General features: G+C 45.3%; 1 protein-coding gene across 3 annotated transcripts; it reads left to right on the top strand.

Moving 5' to 3' along the window:
• Nucleotides 1-1,455: 1,455 nt before the first annotated feature.
• Nucleotides 1,456-26,167, top strand: LOC105027467 (proto-oncogene vav). Of its 3 annotated transcripts, none has more exons than XM_029122489.2 (27): nucleotides 1,456-1,710; nucleotides 2,766-2,975; nucleotides 5,379-5,495; nucleotides 8,382-8,440; nucleotides 8,564-8,629; nucleotides 10,205-10,313; nucleotides 11,397-11,495; nucleotides 11,739-11,807; nucleotides 13,920-14,023; nucleotides 14,662-14,761; nucleotides 15,751-15,846; nucleotides 16,722-16,790; nucleotides 17,001-17,173; nucleotides 17,301-17,436; nucleotides 17,532-17,641; nucleotides 17,992-18,093; nucleotides 18,480-18,574; nucleotides 20,386-20,408; nucleotides 20,736-20,772; nucleotides 20,954-21,090; nucleotides 21,576-21,641; nucleotides 22,538-22,569; nucleotides 22,821-22,931; nucleotides 23,030-23,117; nucleotides 23,382-23,505; nucleotides 23,791-23,942; nucleotides 25,334-26,167. In XM_029122489.2, exons 2-27 carry the CDS (start codon nucleotides 2,772-2,774, stop codon nucleotides 25,385-25,387), a joined length of 2,532 nt encoding a protein of 843 aa, XP_028978322.1. In that variant the 5' UTR covers nucleotides 1,456-1,710; nucleotides 2,766-2,771; the 3' UTR covers nucleotides 25,388-26,167. The 3 variants fall into 3 exon arrangements, with proteins under 3 accessions (XP_028978322.1, XP_028978321.1, XP_028978323.1); XM_029122488.2 differs by having other exon boundaries at nucleotides 1,457-1,864; XM_029122490.2 differs by having other exon boundaries at nucleotides 1,458-1,864; nucleotides 20,954-20,970.
• The last annotated feature ends 67 nt before the right edge of the window (nucleotides 26,168-26,234 follow it).

Raw genomic sequence — 26,234 nt, 5'->3', positions numbered from 1 at the left:
CGCCTGCTTAGCCAATCAGACACCTCGGCGGAGCCAGTGGCCCCGATGGATCCACCAATTCCCACGCAGGTATCTTCATCCTTGGTCGGGGGGGCGGAGAGAGCGAGTCGGGACAGGCTTCTACCATTCTGAGGAAAGAGACGACCGAAACAGAATGTGACGGGGAGAAAGCAGGAATGGGGAGGGGAGGGGGGGGAGACAGAGTGTGAGAATGAAGAGACCGGGAAGAGACAATTATTTAAAGAATGTTATTGTGGCAAATTATATGAAAGCTCTCTCTCTGAGTGTGTGTGTGTGGGTGTGTATGGGTGTGAACTCTGATTCCTATTAAATTGAGAACGGTTTGAGTTTTACATTCCATAAGTGAGGTCCTTTTGGGCAAGAGGAGGGGTTTCTTTGAGGATTAGCATGGGTCTTAGGTCAAGACGGGAGTGGTGGGGTTAAAGGTTAAGAGCTAGGGTTAGTGTTATGGTTAGATTTAGATTTGGGGGGGGGGGGGTTACGATTGGTGTATTATTACAGGATGTGATAAGGGGTTGGGTCAGTGTTAGTTTCTGAGTTAGAAAAAATAAATTCTTTCATCACTACAAAATAAAAAATTGTGTGTGTCTGAGTGTGTCCCTCAGTGGACTAGCTCAACAGTACCAGGTCCACTAGAGGGCGCCAGCCCCCCATTACATACTATAATAAATAATTCCACTAAGTGGAGCCTTCGATCTAAAGCCTTTTACAGGGATGTGTGCCTTCATCGTACCGACGGGTGACCCCGGGATTCAAACACACACTAACGTCGGTATCGCAAGGGCCCTGATCTACCCAGCTCCTGTCACACGTCGTGGGAACACGCCCAGAGCGACCTTCAGAGCAGATCGTTTCTGGCTTGGGGGCCCAGTTAGCGAGTGAACTTTTGAGATAGGGCACCCCTCCTACAGCCCAGTGGGGAATCACCTCCAGGTTTCAGCCCTCGCCCGACCCCAGGACCCAGAGAGGCAACAGGGAAGCAGGCCGAACCGGGAGGATTCACGCATCCCCACGCACTGTGCTGAAGCAGGCCGAACTGGGAGGATTCACGCATCCCCACGCACTGTGCTGAAGCAGGCCGAACTGGGAGGATTCACGCATCCCCACGCACTGTGCTGAAGCAGGCCAAACTGGGAGGATTCACGCATCCCCACGCACTGTGCTGAAGCAGGCCGAACTGGGAGGATTCACGCATCCCCACGCACTGTGCTGAAGCAGGCCGAACTGGGAGGATTCACGCATCCCCACGCACTGTGATGAAGGAATATTACGAATATATAAGAATAATATTAGTACATACGCCCGCTGTCATATTAGATCTAGTTTCTGTCACACTGCCTCGCTCAATGATTGAGTCTGGATTGTGTTGTGGTTGTCTGAGCACTCTCACACGTTCACATGTACCAATTAAACGGCGCCTGTGTGTGTGTGTGTGTATGTGTGTGTGTTTGTGTAAAGGGGAAGTGGTTAGCGATGCAGTTAAAACACTCTTCCTCCATCTGCAGAAGCTGCAGAACGCACCACCCACCACGGAAGAACGCCGGAGCGCCAGAGTGAGAGGACAAAACAAAACGACAGAGAGACAATGATGAGACGAGGTGCACAGGAGAGGTGAACCAAAAAAGACTGAGGACAACTGAGGAAGTGACAGAAGAACAGAGAGAGAAACCTGAACACGAAAAGAAGAGGGTAAGGAAGACTCGAAGACCGATAGAATTGTTTTGTTGAAGTAAAGCAGAATCTGGGGCTCTGTTTGTCGGTTGGGTTTGTCTGCACTGGGCTTCCGAGCTGATGACCACACTTTACGGGCCAAGCTGATCCAGAAACAGTCTCATAGACGACGGTTAGTACATCTGTCATGCATTTGATATCATTCTATTAAAAATCAGAAGATTTAAAGGTTTTAGTATCACGACTGTTTCAAACTAATTGGATTGTATTCATTAAAAGGATTGTATTTATTACCGCGTCTTAAACTCTGTGATCTTTGGAGTGGGGAAATCGGTGTTTCATGTATCAGTCTTTGGACCGTGTCACTCATTTTAACTACAGATTGTACCTTTAAAGTGGGGGTACTTTTACACACTTAATGATTAATTATACGTGTTTACCCATTGATCAATGATACATGTTTACCCATTGATTATTGAAGAATTTTAATTAGAACTTATAAGGAAATGTACATGCGTACTAATTATGTGACCTGTTGATGTCCAGACCTAGAATCAGACCTAGAATCAGTCATACAAAAAGACCCAGAAACAGACCTAGAAACAGATCTAAAAACAAACCTAGAATCAGTCATATAAACATACCTAGAAACACATCTAGAAACATACCTAGAAACTGACCTAGAATCAGTCATACAAACAGGCCTAGAATCAGTCATACAAACAGGCCTAGAATCAGTCATACAAATCAACTCATAAACAGATCTAGAAACAGTTATAGAAACAGTTGGTCAGGTTATGTTCCTATTGTGTCCACACAGTGTTATGGTCAGGTTATGTTCCTATTGTGTCCACACAGTGTTATGGTCAGGTTATGTTCAGACAGTGTTATGGTCAGGTTATGTTCCTATTGTGGTCACACAGTGTTATGGTCAGGTTATGTTCCTATTTTGTACAGTACCAGCAAATGGTCAACAGTGTAGCATCAGTGTGCAGTGTGGTTGTTATTTTTTCCATGTCACCATGGAGCTGTGTGGCTGAAGGTGTTCACGGTTGTTTTGTGGTTGTGTCCAGGTCACCATGGAGCTGTGGCGTCAGTGTGCGGTTTGGTTGATAGAGTGCCGGGTGCTCCCGGAGAGCCACAGGGTGACATGGGCCAGTGCCCAGGTGTGCGAGCTCGCCCAAGCCCTGAGGGACGGAGTCCTGCTCTGTCAGCTGCTCAACAACCTGCTGCCCCACGCCATCAACCTCCGGGAGATCAACCTGCGCCCGCAGATGTCCCAGGTAACACGCACACACCTAGACACACATACACACAGGTGTGTGAACACGTTTTCGCTCCGACAGCATCTTCAACCGATCCTAAACACGCCACCAGATGAAATTCCCCAGTGTGTCCCCAACTTAAGAATGTGATGAAAGTGCTTATCTGGCAGAAAGTATATCATGAGTGGGCGCATTGTTTGTATTATTTGTTATTAGTGTAAACGCTATGGGATGAGCAGCTTCACGTCACAGCAATCCAGACCAGAACATTCTTCTCCTGGTATGATGCCCAATTAGGGCGCCATGAGCTTGACAAAGTATTTATAATATAATTTGTGAAAATATCAAACAGATTTTATATAGCTCATTTATTAATGCAAATTTAGAGTATATGGACAGAAGTTATGGTGTTTTCTCATAGACTATTTCTCATATACTATGCCATTAAGCAGTTACATTGACACAGGCTCTTAACACACACACACACACACACACACACACGCCACACTTTGTCCAGCTTAATTTTCATACAGACCATTTCCATAGCAACCGTTCCATGGTGATGTGCGCACAACATTTTCTGTTATTGAAATGATAAGAAAATCATGTGATGGGAATCTGAGTGTTTATATGTCACAGCGTGCGAACATCCGCGCACGCGCCGTGTTGTATGTGTGAGAGGTCCTGTGTGTGTGTGGTTCTGACTTAACTACTATACGGCACAGACAAAAATGTAACCCAACTGTGGTTAAATCAGAAAAGGTTCACCATTGGGTACATTTTTACCATTGGGTACTATCACTTACCACAGAAAATGGCCCTTTTTTGTGGTAAGTGATAGTTCAGGGCAGAAGTCCAGGTTGGGTTTCAGGGGAAGAACTCCAACTGGTGGACAGCCCACAACAATGGGACAAGCTCACCCGAATCAAGCAGCCAAGGACTCAACTAATTATTTGAGAAATTGATTCAGGTTTGCTGGCTCTGTGTACATCCAATACATGGACCGGTTGGGCATCAGTTAGGCATTAATGATTAGGGTTAGGCATTAAAGGTTAGGTTTAGGCATTAACGATTAGGGTTAGGCATTAAAGGTTAGGGTTAGGCATTAAAGGTTAGGGTTAGGGATTAATGATTAGGGTTAGGCATTAAAGGTTAGGGTTAGGCATTAACGATTAGGGTTAAGCATAAATGATTGGTGTTGGGGTTAGGTTTACAATTAGTGTTAGGCATTAATGATTAGGGTGAGGGTTAGGCATTAACGAGTAAGGTTAGGCATTAATAATTAGGGTTAGGGGTAGGATTTATAGAAGTAGGAAAATCAAGTTCGATGTTCCCACACTTGTGTTTGATCATAACCGGTTTCACTGTGCTGTGTAACAGTAAGTGTGTGTTGTGTGTCGGTGTGTGTAATTCTGGGGAATCCTACATTATCAAATTTTTATTAAGAAACATCCTGTGATTGGAGTCCTCCATCCATCTTACACACTTTGACTGTCAAAGACTTTGCATAACTACACAGGGAAGTAGTCGTTCCAGTCCTACAAGAGGAGTCCACATCTGTGTCTGTGTATGTCTTTGTGCGTGTGAGTGAGTGAGTGTGTATGTCTGTGTGTGTCAATTTGTATCACAGTCTGTCAGAAATGTATCACAAAAAACATTTCTCCTTTTCTAGAATTAGAGTTCCCTATTTAACATCGCTGAGGTGACACACACACACACACACACACACACTGCTGTGGCAGGAAGTTATGCAAATCTGGCCATGCATTTGTGCCTGCTGAGCGGCTTGTCGACAGTATTTGAATGAGCACTGTACTTTTGGTTTTCATGTCTGTTTCATGACAGCCTAGCTTTCTCCGGTCACTCCGTGTTCACCCGGCAAATGGAGGCCAGGCGTCTGTTTCTGTCTGGACACAAAAACAAAACTGATATATGCATACAGCTCCAGAAAGAATTAAGAGACCGTTGCACCTTTTTCTTTCCTTTCCAAAAAAGTTGAAAAGGAAAGTTTTGAGTGAAGAACAGAAGTGTTCAATTTGCAGTGGTCTCTTAATTTTAACCCTTTGGTACCTCACTCAAAACCTTCCTTTTTGACTCTTTTGGAAAGGAATAAGGTGCAGTGTTCTCTAAAAGAAATTCGGAGCTCTATATATATATATATATGAGATACGGATCTCTGTGTGAGACATATATATGTCGCTATGCTGCTCTTGGCTCTGCTTCATCTAGATTTGATACACGGAAACAGTAAATGTGTGCATCATCTGTACATTACTGTATATTATATGTTATAATGCTCTTATCCAACTATCTAATATGTTTACCACCCGTTTGCAAACGGTTAATTGGTTGCCTGTAGTAAATATCCTATTCTGATTGGTTGCCTGTAGTTAATATCCTATTCTGATTGGTTGCCTGTAGTTCCTGTGTCTAAAGAACATCCGTACGTTCCTGGGAGTGTGTCAGGACAAGTTTCACCTGAAGAAAACAGAACTTTTTGAGGCCTTCGACCTATTTGATGTCAGAGACTTCGGCAAGGTACCACCTGCCTTTCTTCGTGTGTGTGTGTATACTGTGTATGAGATGTCTGTGTGTTGGTGTTTTTCACCTCATCTGATCTTTCACGACCCCTCTCTCTCCACATCTCTTTCTCTTTCACTCTTTTCTCTTCATGTCGGTCACCCACATCCCCCACCCCCACCCTCACCCCCACCCTCACCCCCACCCCAGGGGATCGACGTTGTTCTGCCACCTCACAGTCTGCTACTTCCTGTCAATGTGTCGCCAGGGTTACTGTAGCCCGGCCCAGTTACAGGAACATGGCTTGTTTCTCAATACGACCCTCGCACAGCAGTAGACATCTACTAATTTCGCCTTCCTCTAAACTAACTACCCACAACACAGCCTCAACCATCAGCCGAGCCCCATCACTCACACTCGTTTGTATTCAACACAACTTCAGGTTGGTGGAGAGTTTAAGTATCTAGGGGTCTTGTTCACGAGTGCGGTCGATGTATCAGTCTGTCGTGGTGAAGAAAGAGCTGAGCCGCAAGGCGAAGCTCTCGATTTACCGGTCAATCTACGTTCCTACTCTCATCTATGGTCATGAGCTTTGGGTCATGACCGAAAGGACAAGATCCCGGATACAGGTGGCCGAAATGAGCTTTCTCCGCAGGGTGGCCGGGCGATCCCTTAGAGATAGGGTGAGAAGCTCGGTCACCCGGGAGGAGCTCAGAGTAGAGCCGCTGCTCCTCCACATCGAGAGGGGTCAGCTGAGGTGGCTTGGGCATCTGTTTCGGATGCCTCCGGAACGCCTTCCTGGGAAGGTGTTCCGGGCCTGTCCCACCGGGAGGAGACCCCGGGGAAGACCTAGGACACGCTGGAGGGACTATGTCTCCCGGCTGGCCTGGGAACGCCTCGGTGTCCCCCCGGAAGAGCTAGAGGAAGTGTCTGGGGAGAGGGAAGTCTGGGCATCTCTGCTTAGACTGCTGCCCCCGCGACCCGGCCCCGGATAAGCGGAAGAAGATGATGATGATGATGATGATGATGGCACAGGGGTATATGGGCAATGTACCAAGGCAATCTCCAGAGAGGACACCCCAGCCACAGACAGGTCACTCCAGCCACAGACAGGTCACTCCAGCCACAGACAGGTCACTCCAGCCACAGACGGGTCACCCCAGCCACAGACGGGGTAACCCCAGCCACAGACGGGTCACCCCAGCCACAGACGGGTCACCCCAGCCACAGACGGGTCACCCCAGCCACAGACGGGTCACCCCAGCCACAGACGGGTCACCCCAGCCACAGACGGGTCACCCCAGCCACAGACAGGTCACCCCAGCCACAGACCGGTAACTCCAGCCACAGACCGGTAACTCCAGCCACAGGCAGGTCACTCCAGCCACGGATGGGCATCTTAAGTTCTCATACAGAGGGATTACTCAGGTTCTGTCTGGGTTCCAGCGAGGACACGGTAGTCCAGTGGTTCTTTAGTCCAGGCCAGAGGACCAAGAGTACCACTGGTCTTCATTCTAGACTTCTAGACCAGGCTTAACTTTCCCTTGGGACTACAGATGTGTTAAAATCTACAGGTAGAATGGAGCACTGGCTGTTCTCCAGGATTGAGGACACCTGCAATAGAGTCTATTAAACCACTTCTATGTTTACTCATATGATACCAGTCTGATGTGTCTCTTAGCAGTTGTGGTCTCTGTTCACTGATGCATGGTCAACTTTTGGGTTTCACTTCTCTTTTGCTTCTGTCGGTCTCTTTCACAGCGCTGCAGTTTCACTCTCTCCTTCTCTTTCTTCCTGTCTCGATCAAATTCCTGAGTCATACTGGACGTTATATTAAGCCCAGATCTTAGTCTACATGTGCAGAGACATGAGCCATAGAGGGGATAAGATCTTAAGATGTAGACTCACCCATAGAGGGGATAGGATCTTAAGATGTAGACTGACCAATAGAGGGGATAGGATCTTAAGATATAGACTGACCCATAGAGGGGATAGGATCTTAAGATGTAGACTGACCCATAGAGGGGATAGGATCTTAAGATGTAGACTGACCCATAGAGGTGATAAGATCTTAAGATGTAGACTGACCCATAGAGGGGATAGGATCTTCAGATGTAGACCGAGCAGACATGGGACCAAGTTTCCCCCACCCAATGGATGAGTGTTGAGAACATTGAACACTAGGTCTGTGAGCGATTGGCAGCGCTCTAGGAGGTGAGGGAGGATGAGAGGAACATGCTGGGAAAATCTAACCAAGTCTCCCGAGTCATACAGCTCCAGTCCAAGTTAAGTCACATATGCTGAAGTCGAAGTTGAGTTGCGTGTTTAGTGATGCTTTTTTTCTCTTTTTACCAAGCCAAGTTACAAGTCGCAAAATGTGTGACTCGAGTCCAAGTCATGTGACTTGAGTCCTCATCTCTGAGACTTGAGCCATTAGAGGTGATACGATCTTAAGATGTAGACAGAGCGATGGAGGTGATAAGATCTTAAGATGTAGACTGACCCATAGAGGGGATCAAATCTTAAGATGTAGACTGACCCATAGAGGGGATCAAATCTTGAGATGTAGACTGACACACTGATGGGATAAGATCTTAAGATGTAGACTGAGCAATGGAGGTGATAAGATCTTGAGATGTCAACTGAGAAGTGATAATAAGATCTTCAAAACTGTAGTCAGCATCTGCTATCCGTCACCTCAGAAACTCCTCAGTCTTAAGTTACATGACATCTTGTGTCAGCCCGCCTAACATCACACCGCCGCCAAACCACATCACCTCAATATGCAATACGTCCTGCATCTGGTTTGTCATGTCTGTGTCATTTTGTCTTTATGTCAACGTCTGGCTATGTCATCCCTCGTCTTCCAATGCCGTCCTGTTTCATCCTGTGTCTTGGTTCCAGGTGATAGAAACTTTGTCCATTCTGTCCCACTCTACCATCGCCACCCAAAGAGGATTCCAGTAAGTTACCAAGTTCAATACCTAGAACAATTCCATTTACCTTCCTCTGTCGTTTAAGGAAGTGCAACTCATCTCTCTGTCTCATTTCTTTCTCTGTGTCTCTCTGTTTCTCTGTTTCTCCAGGCCTTTTCCATCAGTAGGCTGCATTGCTGATGATGAGATCTACAGCGGTCTGTCAGATCAGATGGAGTAAGTTCCTGTGTGTGTGTGTGTGTGTGTGCGTGTGTGAGATGGTCCTCACTTTAACAAGAAGTTTTATCTGATTTGGGGTTAGAGTTAGAATAGAATCTGGCTTAGAATTTGGTTTAGGGATCAGCTGATGTACCACGGGTTTAGGTGTTAGGTTATGGTTAGGCATAAAGGTTAGGTTATTGAGGTGAAGTTTTGGGTTAGGTTAACTCAGTTAAGGTTAGAGTTAGGTTAACTCAGTGTGAAGGTGTATGATGATCTGAATGACTGTCTTGTTTTCACTCCCCAGTGTGACGGTGGATGATGATCTGAATGTCTGTCTTGTTTTCACTCCCCAGTGTGACGGTGGATGATGATCTGAATGACTGTCTTGTTTTCACTCCTCAGTGTGACGGGGGATGATGATCTGAATGACTGTCTTGTTTTCACTCCCCAGTGTGACGGTGGATGATGATCTGAATGACTGTCTTGTTTTCACTCCCCAGTGTGACGGTGGATGATGATCTGAATGTCTGTCTTGTTTTCACTCCCCAGTGTGACGGTGGATGATGATCTGAATGACTGTCTTGTTTTCACTCCCCAGTGTGACGGTGGATGATGATCTGAATGACTGTCTTGTTTTCACTCCCCAGTGTGATGGTGGATGATGATCTGAATGACTGTCTTGTTTTCACTCCCCAGTGTGATGGTGGATGATGATCTGAATGACTGTCTTGTTTTCCCTCCCCAGTGTGATGGTGGATGAGGATGGTGATCTGTATGACTGTCTTGTTTTCACTCCCCAGTGTGACGGTGGATGATGATCTGAATGACTGTCTTGTTTTCACTCCCCAGTGTGACGGTGGATGAGGATGGTGATCTGTATGACTGTCTTGTTTTCACTCCCCAGTGTGACGGTGGATGATGATCTGAATGACTGTCTTGTTTTCACTCCCCAGTGTGACGGTGGATGATGATCTGAATGACTGTCTTGTTTTCACTCCCCAGTGTGACGGTGGATGATGATCTGAATGTCTGTCTTGTTTTCACTCCCCAGTGTGACGGTGGATGATGATCTGAATGACTGTCTTGTTTTCACTCCCCAGTGTGACGGTGGATGATGATCTGAATGTCTGTCTTGTTTTCACTCCCCAGTGTGACGGTGGATGATGATCTGAATGACTGTCTTGTTTTCACTCCCCAGTGTGACGGTGGATGATGATCTGAATGTCTGTCTTGTTTTCACTCCCCAGTGTGACGGTGGATGATGATCTGAATGACTGTCTTGTTTTCACTCCTCAGTGTGACGGGGGATGATGATCTGAATGACTGTCTTGTTTTCACTCCCCAGTGTGACGGTGTATGATGATCTGAATGACTGTCTTGTTTTCACTCCCCAGTGTGACGGTGGATGATGATCTGAATGTCTGTCTTGTTTTCACTCCCCAGTGTGACGGTGGATGATGATCTGAATGACTGTCTTGTTTTCACTCCTCAGTGTGACAGTGGATGATGATCTGTATGACTGTCTTGTTTTCATTCCCCAGTGTGACGGTGGATGATGATTTGAATGACTGTCTTGTTTTCACTCCCCAGTGAGACGGTGGATGAGGATGATGATCTGTATGACTGTGTGGAGGATGAAGAGAATGAGGGGGATGAGATCTATGAAGACCTGATGAGGGCTGACGAACCACAAGAGACCGTAAGAGAACACCAAACATAGTTGTGTTTTGGTTGAGATGTTATAATTGTTTCTTGGTTTTGTTCTGTTTGTGTTGTGGACTAGTGGTTTCAAAAAATGTTGGTACTATATCACCAATTCAATTTTACCAGTAGGCACTGTTCAAGAAAGAATGGATGGCTCTGCTGCTGCCGTGTTTACAACCCGTTTTTAGGCTTATGTGTTTTGGTTGTGTTGTTTTATGGTCGTTTCAAGGGTTGTGTGTTCTGGTTGTGTTGTTTTATGGTTGTTTCAAGGGTTGTGTGTTTTGGTTGTGTTGTTTTATGGTCGTTTCAAGGGTTGTGTGTTTTGGTTGTGTTGTTTTATGGTCGTTTCAAGGGTTGTGTGTTCTGGTTGTGTTGTTTTATGGTTGTTTCAAGGGTTGTGTGTTTTGGTTGTGTTGTTTTATGGTTGTTTTTAGAGTTGTGTGTTCTAACAGTGTTGTTTTATAGTCATTTTTATGTTTCTGTGTTCTGACTGTGTTATTATGTGGTAATTTGTAGGACTGTGTGTTCTGGTTATATTATTGTATGGACTTTTTTAGGGTTCTGTGTTCTGGCTGTGAAATGAAGAAGCTATTTTACATCTGTTACCTGTAGCAGTTAAATTAACTTAGGTTTGGAGTTTTACTCAACACCAAACAATGATTTCACTTCAACAGTTAACAACAGCCGAACATAACAGTCAATGTAATCAGCTCCAAAAACAAGCTAATGAATGGAAATTCAGTCTGATATGCCCAGATAGAATATTTGTAAAGGTCCTGTTTTGTAATGTTGTGACTATGTTATGGTTTTATGGTCCTATTTTGTAATGTTGTGACAACCTTATGGTTTTGTGTTCCTGTTTTGTAATGTTGTGACCACGTTATGGTTTTATGGTTCTGTTTTGTAATACTGTGACCATGTTATGGTTTTATGGTCCTATTTTGTAATGTTGTGATTATGTTATGGTTTTATGGTGGTTGTTGGCGTCCCTACAGCAGTAGAAAACAGTGGTGGACAACAGAAAACTTTGTTCTGTTTGTGCTGTGGCTGTATTATGGTTGTGTTATGGTGTCAACAGCAACAGAAGACAATGGTGGTGGATAAGAGAGAATGCTGCCTGCAGGAGATTAGACTGACAGAGGAGAAATACACTGACACACTGGACTCTATATTACAGGTATCTCTCTTTTTCCCTCCTTTCTCGCTCCCTCTTTCTCTCTTCTCTCTCTTTCTCCCTCATTTCTCCTTCTCTCTCTCTCTCTCGCTCTCTCTCTCTCTCTCTCTCTCTCTCTCTCTCTCTGTCCCATTGTGTAAAGTAGGGATAACACTGAATTGCATTTCCACATTAAATTCCTGTCTCCCTCTTCCTCACCCCTTCTCTCTCTCTCCTTCTTTCCTTCCTTCCCATCTGTCTCTCTAGCACTTTATGAAACCCCTCCAGAGGTTCCTTCAGCCCCACGATATAGAGAGTATCTTCATCAACACTGTGGTATGACCATCTCTACATCTATGTCATGTACATGTTAAATCTCTACATCTACGTCATGTTATTTACATGTTAAATCTCTACATCTATGTCATGTTATTTATATTTTAAATATCTTCCTCTATGTCATGTTATTTACATTTTAAATATCTTCCTCTATGTCATGTTATTTATATTTTAAATATCTTCCTCTATGTCATGTTATTTATATTTTAAATATCTTCCTGTATGTCATGTTATTTATATTTTAAATCTCTTCCTCTATGTCATGTTATTTATATTTTAAATCTCTTCCTCTATGTCATGTTATTTATATTTTAAATCTCTTCCTCTATGTCATGTTATTTATATTTTAAATCTCTTCCTCTATGTCATGTTATTTATATTTTAAATCTCTTCCTCTATGTCATGTTATTTATATTTTAAATCTCTTCCTCTATGTCATGTTATTTATATTTTAAATCTCTTCCTTTATGTCATGTTATTTATATTTTAAATATCTTCCTCTATGTCATGCTCCTACTAATTGAGCCACAGCATTCTATGTTCTGTTTGATCATCTTATGTGGAAATATATGTGGTTACGTCATCTGCTGCCAGTAAATTATGTCATGCTGAGTGAATTTACAGTGAAAAAGAAGTGACTGACTGACTGACAGTTAAATAGCGTAGTCGTTAGAGAAGCGGACTACCAAGCCATAGGTCCCGCGTTTGAGCCTCGTCACAATCAATAAACATTATGCATTAGGATTTGATCAGGATAGACCAAAACTTAGCTGACTATAACATTCAGTTGCTACGTTATAGTACGCCTAAAATAAAACTGGTTCTGGTTATATTATGACTATCTCTGGCGCATTTTCGAAGTACGCATCAGTACATGCTTTTTGGGTCAAGATAGACTAAAACTTTGCTGGTTACAACTTTCAGTAGCTACGTTATAGTAGGCCTTTTTATGGTAATATAGGCTAAATCACAACCCATTGGGGAGTAAAAGACTAGGGGTTTCCACAATTCTTTCATGTTTTCACTTGACGAAAAAGTCAGTTAATGTCACCTATTTTGATAGTTATTGTATCAGTGTCATTCATGAATACAAGAAATACATACTTTCATGTGCCATGAAATGAAATTCAGTGGGGAGAACAAGTATTTGATACACTGCTGATTTTGCAGGTTTTCCTACTTACAAAGCATGTAGAGGTCTGTAATTTTTATCATAGGTACACTTAAACTGTGAGAGACGGAATCTAAAACAAAAATCCAGCAAATAACATTGTATGATTTAAAAAAAATTAATTTGCATTTTATTGCATGACATACGCATTTGATCACCTACCAGCCAGTAAGAATTCCGGCTCTCACAGACCTGTTAGTTTTTCTTTAAGAAGCCCTCCTGTTCTCCACTCATTACATGTATTAACTGCACCTGTTTGAACCCGTTAACTGTTTAAAAGACACCTGTCCACACACTCAACAGACTCCAAACTCTCCACAATGTAGCTTTGGCATTGTAAAGTTCATCTTCAGTCTCGCTAGCAGTTGTTCAATTCTTATGACTATTCCAAGTAGTAAGATAGTAGATACTACTAAGCCTATTACTGGCTAACAAGCTGTTAAAACGGCCAGTAGCAAAAGCCATACAGTTCATAGATGCTATTTGTGGTGGACATTAGTCGGTCTAACACAATGCTTAATGGTGTCTGGCAAAATATTAAAACTTGGCGTGATGTTAATACGTGACATAATGATCTGAAGTTGAGACCCTATACCGACACTCAGTAAAAATATAGCTGTGTGATGTAGTGGTTAAAGACACAACCTCTCATGTGGGAGACCCAGGTGCAAATCCAGGGAGGGCTTTAACATTCATCAATTCTAATTGCGGCCCAGCTGAACTAGGCTTTTCTGGTCTACTCGTCTTTACTAGGGGTGCCAATAGTCGTGGAGTGCACTGTAGTTAGATTGTTGCTGGTTTACTGTGGTGTTGATATTGTCTTAAATACACATTTCTCCCCTTACTGCCCTGCACCTCCCCTCCATGCTGCCATCTTCCATCTCAATGAGACAATCTGTGTGAATAACCATGATTTCCCTTTGGCTCGTGTCATGCAGGAACTTGCAGAGACTCATCGCAGTCTGCTGGGAGACATCCAGACATCCATCCTGACCTTTGGGGCAGAGAACCTCTTCCAGGTCTTCATCAATTACAAAGAGAGGTAGAGAAGCTTACCCCCCTCCCCCTCTGTCTCTCCCTCATCTTCCACCTCTCTAGCCTTCTCTCATTCTCCCTCTTTCTTTCCATCTCTTCATTCTTTCTTTCCATCTCTCGATCTCTCTCTATATCTCTGAATCTCTCTGTCTCTATCTGTACACCGCGTAAAATAAATGTATATCGGCCTTGAGTCCAAAGTCCTGTAAAGGCGCATGCGCATGGGATAATCGTTATACGGCCAGCTAGTATGACGGCACTCTGAGTAATCAAAGAATCTAGGTACGACAGGCCTCTTTGTAGCTTCTACACTGGCCACGCCCCCTACTCATATTACTCACACATTGAACACAGAACAGATGCCAGTTCATTCTCTGATCAAGCTAAGATCTCCTCAACAGATAAACAGAGAACCCTGTGGTCTGTTAATTACTCATTTACCCTGGTCACAGCATACTAAATGAAACTACCATAGAAATGCATTTAGGAAATATTGTGAACTAGCCTGGGTGCTGCACAAGGCACAACGTTGTGAACTAGCCTGGGTGCCGCACAAGGCACAACGTTGTTAACTGGGCAGGGCAGGGCAGGGCATAACGATGTGTGATTGTGGGACAATCCTTGTTTGTCCTGTTTTCTACACAGGTTGTTGCCGTATGGAAGATACTGTAGTCAAGTAGAAGCAGCCACTAAACACCTGGACAGGATCTCAACCATGAAGGAGGATGTCAGGATGAAACTAGAGGTGAGATAACTTCACAGAGCTGAGGTCTTCACAAAACACATTTTTCTCCTTGACTTCTCTTAAGAAAAGCTGAGGATCTACGCAGAACTCTCACTCTCAATCTGCCTGTCTATTATGTTCATCCAGTTCAAATAAGTTCAAATAATTAGTTTTTCAAAAAGTCAGTAGACATCTCTACCCTCATTGCTCCTCCATATCTGCTCTCATCTCTCCCTTAATCTCTACCCCCATGTCTTCCATCTCTACCCCCATCTCTCTTCCATTTCTCCCCTCATATCTAACCCCATCTCTCCTCCATTTCTGCCCCATCTCCTCCCCCCATCTCGTCCCCCCATCTCTACCCTCATCTCTACCCTCATCTCTACCCTCATCTCTACCCCCATCTCTCCCCCATCTCTTCCTACATCTCTCCCCCATCTCTTCCTACATCTCTCCCCATCTCTTCCTACATCTCTCCCCCATCTCTCTCCCATCTCTACCCCATCTCTTCCTACATCTCTACCCCATCTCTTCCTACATCTCTACCCCATCTCTACCCCATCTCTTCCTACATCTCTTCCTAAATCTCTTCCTACATCTCTACCCCATCTCTTCCTCCATCTCTTCCTCCATCTCTACCCTCATCTCTACCCCCATCTCTACCCCCATCTCTCCCCCATCTCTTCCTACATCTCTCCCCATCTCTTCCTACATCTCTCCCCCATCTCTTCCTACATCTCTTCCTACATCTCATCCTACATCTCTCCCCCATCTCTTCCTACATCTCTCCCCCATCTCTTCCTACATCTCTTCCTACATCTCATCCTACATCTCTTCCTCCATCTCTTCCTCCATCTCTACCCTCATCTCTACCCCCATCTCTACCCCCATCTCTTCCTACATCTCTCCCCCATCTCTACCCCATCTCTTCCTACAACTCTTCCTACATCTCTTCCTACATCTCTACCCCATCTCTTCCTAAATCTCTACCCCATCTGTTCCCTTTCTAGGAGTGTTCTAACCGGGCTAACAATGGGAGATTTTCTCTACGTGATCTACTAATGGTTCCCATGCAGAGAGTCCTAAAATATCACCTCCTGCTCCAGGTACGCACACCAATGTTACACACACACCAATATTACACACACAGACCAATGTTACACACACACACACCAATGTTACACACACGCCACTGTTACGCACGCCACTGTTACACACACCACTGTTACACACGCCACTGTTACGCATACCAATGTTACACACACACACCAATGTTACACACACGCCACTGTTACGCATACCAATGTTACACACACCAATGTTACACACACGCCACTGTTACGCACGCCACTGTTACACACACCACTGTTACACATGCCACTGTTACGCACGCCACTGTTACACACACACACCAATGTTACACGCACACCAATGTTACACACACGCCACTGTTACGCACGCCACTGTTACGCACGCCACTGTTACGCACGCCACTGTTACGCATACCAATGTTACACACACACACACCAATGTTACACACACGCCACTGTTACGCATACCAATGTTACACACACCAATGTTACACACACGCCACTGTTACGCACGCCACTGTTACACACACCACTGTTACACATGCCACTGTTACGCACGCCACTGTTACACACACACACCAATGTTACACGCACACCAATGTTACACACACGCCACTGTTACGCACGCCACTGTTACGCACGCCACTGTTACGCACGCCACTGTTACACACGCCACTGTTACACACACGCCACTGTTACATTCATATAACTTTTGTGTTTCATCAACATTATGTGGCAAAATGTTAATGGTGTGTGAGTATTGTATAAAAATTTGTGTTTGTTTGGGTGTGAATTGCATTATAATGTGTGTTTGTGTGTGTATTGTATAATTGTGTGTTTGTGTGTCTGTGTGTGTATTGTATAATAATGTGTGCTGTATGTGTAATTAGGAGCTAGTGAAACACACCACTAGTGCAACAGAGAAAGAAAACCTTCGTACAGCTTTAGACGCCATGAGAGTGAGTCGACCACTACATTTACTTCCTTCATTTATCTTTGGTTAACCCCCTAATTTCCCCTAATTCACCTTTATTTCACCCTTAATTTACCACAAATTCACCCCTTCATCAAACCCTTTTTACCACTGAATTGACCCTATAATTTCCTCCTTTATCCACACCTTAAATCCACCCTTTGTCTGTCTGTATGTGTGTGTGTGTGTGTTGCAGGACCTGGCCCAGTGTGTGAATGAGGTAAAGAGAGACAATGAGATCATAAAGCAGATCACCACCTTCCAGCTGTCCATAGAGAATATGACCCAGTCCCTGGCTCTGTATGGACGGCCCAAGATAGACGGAGAACTCAAGATCTGCTCCACAGAGAAGAAGTCGAAACAGGACAGGTGTGTGTGTGTGTGTGTGCATGCATGTGTGTGTGTGTGTGTGTGTGTGTGTGCATTTGTTTGTTTGCCGAGGTACACACGTGCATGTTTGGTTTTACAGTGATTGATTTGTGGGTGGTTGTGTCAGGTATTCGTTCCTGTTTGACAAGGCCATGTTTGTCTGTAAGAAGAAGAGTGGAGAGACCATGGAACTGAAGGAGACTATTGATCTGCAGAATTACCAGCTAAGAGACGAGACCACCTCGGAGAAGGACAACAAAAAGGTATACGCTCTTTTTCTCCTCCACCGTCCCCTCTCTCCTCCATGCATATTTGGTACTAACATATTTATTGTGTGTGCGTGCGTGTGTGTGTGTAGTGGTCCCATTCATTCCTACTCATAGACAGCTATGGGAAGGCTGGATATGACCTGTTTTTCAAGACCAGAGACCTGAAGAAGAAGTGGCTGGAGCAGTTTGAGATGGCACTGTGAGTCTGACACCAGAGTGTGTGTGTTTGCGTGTGTGTGTGCGTGTGTTTGTGTGTGTGTTGGTGAGTGGTAAGCACCATGTGTCTTTAGATTCACAGAGTGTTTGACTGACTTGATCGATTGACAACAGACGTTTCACTGGTTGATTGGTTGACTGGTTGATTGATTGACTGGCTGATTGGTTGACTGGCTGATTGGTCCACTGGTTGACTGGCTGATTGGTTGACTGGCTGATTGGTCCACTGGTTGACTGGTTGATTGATTGACTGGCTGATTGGTTGACTGGCTGATTGGTCCACTGGTTGACTGGCTGATTGGTTGACTGGCTGATTGGTTGACTGTTTGCCAGGTCCAACATGTGTCCAGAAAACTGCACAGCCAACAATCATGACTTCCAGATGCACTGTTTTGAAGACACCACCTGCTGCAAGGCCTGCTGCATGCTGCTGAGGTACACACACACACACACACACACACACACACAGGCACTCGCACACCACAACAACACAACACAACACACACACGCACTCACACACCACAACAACACAACACACACACAGGCACACACACACACGCAGGCACATGCACACACATAGACGCACACACACACAGTGTCACTACGCCTGGACAGGCTTGCGACTGGAGAACTCCAGGACTCTTACTGGATAGAAAGATCAAGATTATTATCAAGATGTGAAGATGCATTGGAGACTCACAATCTACTTCTTTTCATTTCCCTCCATCTTCCTCTACATCCTTCTCTCGTTCCTTCTTCATCTCCCTCCATCTTCCTCTACGTCCTTCTCTCGTTCCCTCCTTCTCTCCTCTCTGGTTCAGGGGGATATTCTTCCAAGGTTATCGTTGTACTCGTTGCAAAATGGCCGCTCATAAAGAATGTCTTGGACGAGTACCAGCCTGCGGACGCAACTCAGGTATGACCAGAATGTCCCCCCAGGTGTCTGCCCTCCCCCCCAGGTGTCTGTGTGTCCTGGTGTCTGTGACCCTCCAGGTGTCTGTGACCCTCCAGGTGTTTGTGTGTCCTGGTGTCTGTGACCCCCCAGGTGTCTGTGACCCCCCAGGTGTCTGTGACCCCCCAGGTGTCTGTGACCCTCCAGGTGTTTGTGTGTCCTGGTGTCTGTGACCCCCCAGGTGTCTGTGACCCCCCAGGTGTCTGTGACCCCCCAGGTGTCTGTGACCCTCCAGGTGTTTGTGTGTCCTGGTGTCTGTGACCCCCCAGGTGTCTGTGACCCTCCAGGTGTTTGTGTGTCCTGGTGTCTGTGACCCCCCAGGTGTCTGTGACCCCCCAGGTGTCTGTGTGTCCTGGTGTCTGTGACCCCCCAGGTGTCTGTGACCCTCCAGGTGTTTGTGTGTCCTGGTGTCTGTGACCCCCCAGGTTTCTGTGACCCCCCAGGTGTCTGTGACCCCCCAGGTGTCTGTGACCCCCCAGGTGTCTGTGACCCCCCAGGTGTCTGTGACCCTCTAGGTGTTTGTGTGTCCTGGTGTCTGTGACCCCCCAGGTGTCTGTGACCCCCCAGGTGTCTGTGACCCCCAGGTGTCTGTGTCCCCAGGTTTATTGAAATGAATTATATATTATTACTTATTATTTAACATTTAATTAAAATGTTTTGTCAGTGAAATGTTTAGGCTTTGTTGGTCACCTTGCTAACGTAGTTTCCATTCATGCCCTCTAACAGTGAGAGGTGAAGAATTACGCTGTTTTGCCTTTTTCCATGGTTTTACAGGCAAAATATGAACCCATTATCTAGCTACCTGTCTAATTATTCACAAAGCTAAAACGCAGGCAGCAGAATTACCATTGCAAACTTCTGAACTTGTAAACATCGCTGCTTATAGACACTGTAAGGTCTTCAGTCTGGGTGATTTCTCGTGCATCAAATATCCTTTCACTGTCAGAACAGGAACTATTATCTTATTACGGCGCTATCTAGTAGCTACCAGACAATTCTGCCCAAGGTGCGAAGAACGAGTTTAAGACCGGATTGGCTATCGGATTGCGAACTCCGCTCCTTAATACCGTATTCCTTCGAAGATTACGGGTCGATTTGAATGTAATGCAAACACGAGTACAGTACATCACTCGTACCCGCAAGGAATCGGTTCTGCGAACCCTCGCGGATGTGGAAAATCGCGGATATGTGACGCAACCTTAAAAATCACCCCCTAAAACCCAGTTACCCTACACAAATGCCCCATTACCCCAGTTACCCTACACAACATGCCCCATTACCCTTTCCATGGTCTTATTGTACGATAATATTGTAAAAACATTGTGATTGGCAACTGTTTCTTTATGTCTTTCAACATGTCACTATAAACGGCGACATGATTATAGTGCAAAGATATAAAACACTTATAAATACATTAAATAGACATAAAACAATTAGTTTTTATGTTTTTTTAATAGAAAGACTTCATGCAATTAACCGGATCGACGCTTGGATGTTTGAAATTAGCGCATTTTTTGAATTTTATAAGATTTCCGCGGATACTTGAGTTCGCGAATGTGGAACCGCGGATAGCTGGAGGAGTACTGTAGCTAATTTCCTACAAGCCATCATGGCATTTTATTACATTACTATTTAAGTACAACCTTTCACCCGCCAGTGTGGCGTACAGCCTTCAGAAATGTACTCGCATTTGGCGCTTGGCGGGTGTTCATTTCGGACCCTGTGTGTGTGTGTGTTTTGATGTGTACTTACCTGCGTTTTGTGTTGTATTTCAGAATATTCAGGCACCTTAAAAAAGGTAAGACTGCTCTCAGATGCTCTTCATGGGACAGCTTTACAACGTTGTCTGGGATCTGTGTGTTCTAGTTGGTTTTGTATCTGTGATTTGTGACTCTTCCTGTAATCTGTCATCTAGTGGGTTGTTTATTACGGTGTCTGTTCTATTGAGTTGTATATCTGCGTATTTGGTGTAGTGGATTGAATATCAGTGTGTCAGTCCTATTGGGTTTTTATATCGGCATATTTGTTCTAGTGGGTTGTATATCAGGGTGTCTGTTCTTTTGGGTTTTATATGTGCATGTCTGTTCTAGTGGGTTGTAATCTGTGATCTGTCTTGTTACTTCAGAATAAGAAGTCCGGGCCTCACAGACCAGCCGGGCCTGGTAAGGATCCTAGAAATAGGACAAACTAGAATGATATAATTTTAAAATAGATTTCCATATGATATGAATGATTTCAGCTGATCTTAAAACACTTACCCCCCCACCCCTTTCCATCTGTCTCTCCCTCTCTCTCTGTGTATATTGTTCTCTGGCTCTCTGCCCCCCCCGCTTTGTTCTTCAGGTTTTCCTAAGATGGAGGTGTGTGAAGAATACTACGGTTTGCCCCCGCCCCCTGTAGCCTTCGGCCAACCCCTGCACCTCTCTATGGGTGATGTCATCGAACTGACAAAGGCAGAGGCCGACCTACAGTGGTGGGAGGTGAAGCACACACGCACACGTACACACACCAGGCCTAGCAGGCTTCCTGTAGTGTGTGAAGGAAGGAGATATCTCTTTGATATTCTTCCTTTTCTGTAATATATCGTTCTTCCCTCTTCCTGCCTCTCACCCACTCCTCTTTACCTCCTCTCAGCCTCACTACTCTTTTCCCCTCTTCACCTCCTCTCAGCCTCACTACTCTTCTCCCCTCTTCACCTCCTCTCAGCCTCACTACTCTTCTCCCCTCTTCACCTCCTCTCAGCCTCACTACTCTTCTCCCCTCTTCTCCTCCCCCGCATCTCCAGTCTTTTGTTTGAAAACCTGACAAGTCATTTTCAGCTGATCATTGAGTAGTTACCATTTAAAAAGGCACTGTGTGGTAAATTATTACTGTGTTGCACAATTACATTATTCAGAAGGCTCTGTAAGACAGGATGTCACTCTAGCCCTCTGATTGGTCCGTTGTGTGTGTGTGTGTGACTCAGGGAAAAAACGTGATGATTGGTCAGACTGGTTGGTTCCCCTGCAGAAAGGTCAAGCCCTTCATCTCTGTGAGTACCACTGGTTTTAAACACTGACCTAGTTTAGAATAGTCTTCATCTGTGAGTACCACTGGTTTTAAAAACTGACCTAGGATCAGAATAGTATTTGTATCAGTGAATAACACCGGTTTTAAACACTCAACAAGCCCCATAAGTGCAGAAACCCCATCGATAACGTCTACAAAAAAAACGTGGCCTTCATTAGCCAATGAGAATTATTGGAGGAGCCCCTTACGCCGATAGGCATTGGCTCAGTCATCTTCTGCAACACCTTTCCAAGCAAGTCTTAAGAGCCCAATCACCAGTCGCCAACTGGTTGCAGGGCCGCAGCGCATCAGAGATGTATGGATAGACACTGACGACAGGTCGGTTTCCATTAAACCTGGTGATCCAAAGATTTGAACCCCAGCTAGCTGCCTCATTAAAGGAAGACTGATAGCACACGTCTGTGTTGTGGGTTACTAGCTGATGATGAGCTTCTCGTTTGAATTACCATGTGGAAGGTCGGATGTACAAGTGTTTGTTCATATAATCAACTAACACCTCGCATTATTTTAACTACCTGTAATCAAAAGATGACAGATAATTGACTTTTGTAAGGTCTTCACCCTAAGACTTTTGTTCCATATGCTCTGTGTAACATAACCCGGGAAGCGGTTATTTAAGCAATAAGGCATGTTGTGGTATACAGCCAATATACGACAGCTAAGAACTGTTGTTAAGCACGACACAATGCAGAGTACCTGGACACAGCACTTAGCCATGTTATATTGGCAATATATTGAAAACCCTTTCGATAAACCGGCTATCAACGTAAATATAACAGCAAAAAGTGACGTGATGTCTACAAATTTCTTTGATTGATGGGTTTCTCTTTGACACCTGACCTTTACCTCTGCCCCCAGAAATCGACCCCTGACCTATCATATTTCCAGTGGTGAGTAATGAGGACATGTATTGTCACTTATGGATATGTTTGACAGCGTAGACAATAGAACACTAGATAAGGTGGAGGTCATAGAGCCCCTGTACATCGGAATAAGTCAGAATAAATCTATGCTTTATATCTATGTTTGACCCGCGTTTCATAGGAATCGGGCTACAATGCAGTGGTCTGAATTTGGAAATGTCCTAATTGCCCTGGACTGTTGGTTCTAGGTTAGGTAATTTATCAGATTTGGGTTCTAGGTTCGCGGGGAACATGGACCGCTCAGCAGCGAAAAACCTCCTAATTTCACGATCGGATGGGACATTTCTGGTCCGCCAGAAAGACGGAGGAGAGTTCGCCATCAGCCTCAAGTGAGAACACCTCCTTAATCCTGCCGGCCAATCAGAAAGGCACTGTCTGACGATCATATTAAAAGGCCCAAAAACACTCCCACTTCCTGTTTCTCCAGGTTTAACATGGACATCAGACACATCAAGATCACATCAGCAGAGGGCCTCTACCGCATCAATGACAAAAAGGCCTTTAAAGGGATCATTGTAAGTCCTCCAACTGTTCCTCTCTGTCCTTTATCACTCCATTATCTTCTCCTTTATCCCTCCTCTTTCTACCTTGCATCTTCAGCTCTCCTTCCATCCCTCTCTTCCTCTCATCATTGTTTTCCCTTCATCTTGTTCATGTATTATGTTTTACTTTGATCATTTGAATCTTCATCCCTCCTTCCATTCTCCCTCCCCCCCACCTCTATCCCCCCCCCACCCCTCCCTCCCCCCCACCTCTCCTCTCCCCTCCCCTCCTGACAGGAGATGGTTCAGCACTACCAGCAGAATTCTCTCAAGGAGTACTTCAAGGATGTGGACACCACCCTCCAAACACCTTTCAAACAGCCCGAGCAGAGCAACGCAACCCCCAACGCACCGTCGCCAGGTACACAAACACAACACACACACTTAGAATATTGTCTGTGGTTTCCAAGGGGGACAGCCCCCTGCTGGACGGTAGTAGAATGACAGGCTGCTGAAACTGCTGATTCCCATGTGACATTCGTGATTCATCCAGCTGAGGTTCCAGTGATGACTAAATGGTCCAGGGGGCTCCTCTGTGGGGCCATCTATGGGAACCGTCTGCACTCAGCAGCCTAGAGCTTTCTCCCAGGCCGTAAATCTGGCTCCACGGGTTTCCGCACACGCGCCAACTCTCTGTGTCCTGCAGGGGGCAGTATGCGTTCCTTCAGCACGGCGAGGGCCAGGTACGACTTCTCAGCCAGAGACCGGACAGAGCTGTCCCTGAGGGAAGGCGACACGGTCAAGGTCCTCTCCAAGAAGGCCCACAACGGGTGGTGGAAAGGAGAGGTTTACGGACGGGTAAGGACGGACACACACACCCACCCAAGATCCGTACATTCAGTCACACACACACACCCACCCAAGATCCGTACATTCAGTCACACACACACACACACCCAAGATCCGTACATTCAGTCACACACACACACCCACCCAAGATCCGTACATTCAGTCACACACACACACACACACACACACCCAAGATCCGTACATTCAGTCACACACACACACCCACCCAAGATCCGTACATTCAGTCACACACACACACACCCACCCAAGAACCGTACATTCAGTCACACACACACCCACCCAAGATCCGTACATTCAGTCACACACACACACACACCCACCCAAGATCCGTACATTCAGTCACACACACACACACACACACACCCAAGATCCGTACATTCAGTCACACACACACACACACCCAAGATCCGTACATTCAGTCACACACACACACACACACCCAAGATCCGTACATTCAGACACACACACACACGCACCCAAGATCCGTACATTCAGTCACACACACACACACACACCAAGATCCGTACATTCAGTCACACACACACACACCCATGATCCGTACAGTCAGTCACACACACGTTACTGTATGTGGCAACTGCTAAGCACAGCGTAGACACATTTGGAAACGGTGACAACACACCATCCACCTGACAGCTCTTACACAGCACACTAATAACCAGTCTGTCCATTATGTTGGGTGTTTGGGACAGTTACAGCTAATGAACTGCAATGAGTTGTGTTGGAGCTCTTAAGTGTTAGTGCATTCATGTTAACACTACTAGGTGAGAACTATTTCAGTCATCTGATGATAACTGTGGGTTAACCACGGACCAGGCTTCACATCAGAGGTGAGACCAAGTTATGAGTCATCAAGAAAGTGGTAATCAAGTGTCCAGTTAAAGATAGGCACATTGTCATAAGAAACTAGCACGTTTCTCTTCACACAAACCATTAACCCTGTCTCCATAGCTCTTCCAGCTAACTACTGTCTGTCTGTAGGTTCAGCCTGCTCCAGCTAACTACTGTCTGTCTGTAGGTTCAGCCTGCTCCAGCTAACTAGTGTCCGTCTGTAGGTTCAGCCTGCTCCAACTAACTAGTGTCCGTCTGTAGGTTCAGCCTGCTCCAGCTAACTAGTGTCCGTCTGTAGGTTCAGCCTGCTCCAGCTAACTAGTGTCTGTCTGTAGGTTCAGCCTGCTCCAGCTAACTAGTGTCCGTCTGTAGGTTCAGCCTGCTCCAGCTAACTAGTGTCCGTCTGTAGGTTCAGCCTGTTCTTGCGAACTACGGTCTGTCTGTAGGTTCGGCCTGCTCCAGCTAACTAGTGTCCGTCTGTAGGTTCAGCCTGTTCTTGCTAACTACTGTCTGTCTGTCTGTGTCTGTAGGTTGGCCTGTTTCCGGCAAACTATGTAGAAGAGGACTACTCTGACTACTGTTGACGGAGCCTCACCCCCCCTGTGGGACAGACCGCCGGTTCCACTTCAACACTTACACATCAATGTTCTCAACCAGGTGGATTCAGTGTGGTCGAGCATCATCGCAGCTTATGAGTCACAACTGAGGGTTGCAATTTATTTTCAGAGTCCCAATTTCCATCTGTAGATGTCTTATAGATAGTATTACTATCAACCAACTATCTGCTGAAAGCGAATTCTTGCTAAGGTTAGGGGTACAACAAGATTTGGGGTTAAGATTAGGTTAGAGGTAAGGGTTAGTAGTTAACATGTTACTGATATTCAGTAAGTAATCTGTAGACCATCTATACAGACCCTTTTGGTTCTCTCAAAATGAAGTGTTCCCCAACTTAGAGAGCATCACGACTGTTCAGAAAGGCAGTATGCTGACTGGTTCAGAAGCTGTGGTATATCAGACCATACAACACAGATGGGGAGGGGGGGGGGGGTGTCTATTTTTAACTACGTTGTTAACCAGTTCAAAATAGCAATAAAACATCCCAGGGGTCTGTGGTTTATGACCTATATACCCTGGCCCTGGGCCGTACCCAGGCACTCTGGGGTGTATTGTACAAAAGAACTAACTTTAGCCATGGAATATTGGCCATATAACACAAACACCCCTGTTGCTTAGATAGACCTCAGCCTGATTCCGTGTCCAATTGATAGTTCAATACAGTTTAGTTTTCTGACGGGTGACCGGCTGGACCACGGCCTTCTTGTGTGCAGAACAATGCTGTGAATAAACCTCTGACTTTAACAGTACGCCATCTGATGAGATTTTCTTTAGCAGTGGCATTTAAACCACTAACACTGTGCTTAGACGATGTAG

This window comes from Esox lucius, chromosome 9 (assembly GCF_011004845.1).
Source record: "Esox lucius isolate fEsoLuc1 chromosome 9, fEsoLuc1.pri, whole genome shotgun sequence".
NCBI classification, from domain to species: domain Eukaryota; kingdom Metazoa; phylum Chordata; class Actinopteri; order Esociformes; family Esocidae; genus Esox; species Esox lucius.
This window is presented reverse-complemented; position numbering and strand designations above follow the sequence as displayed.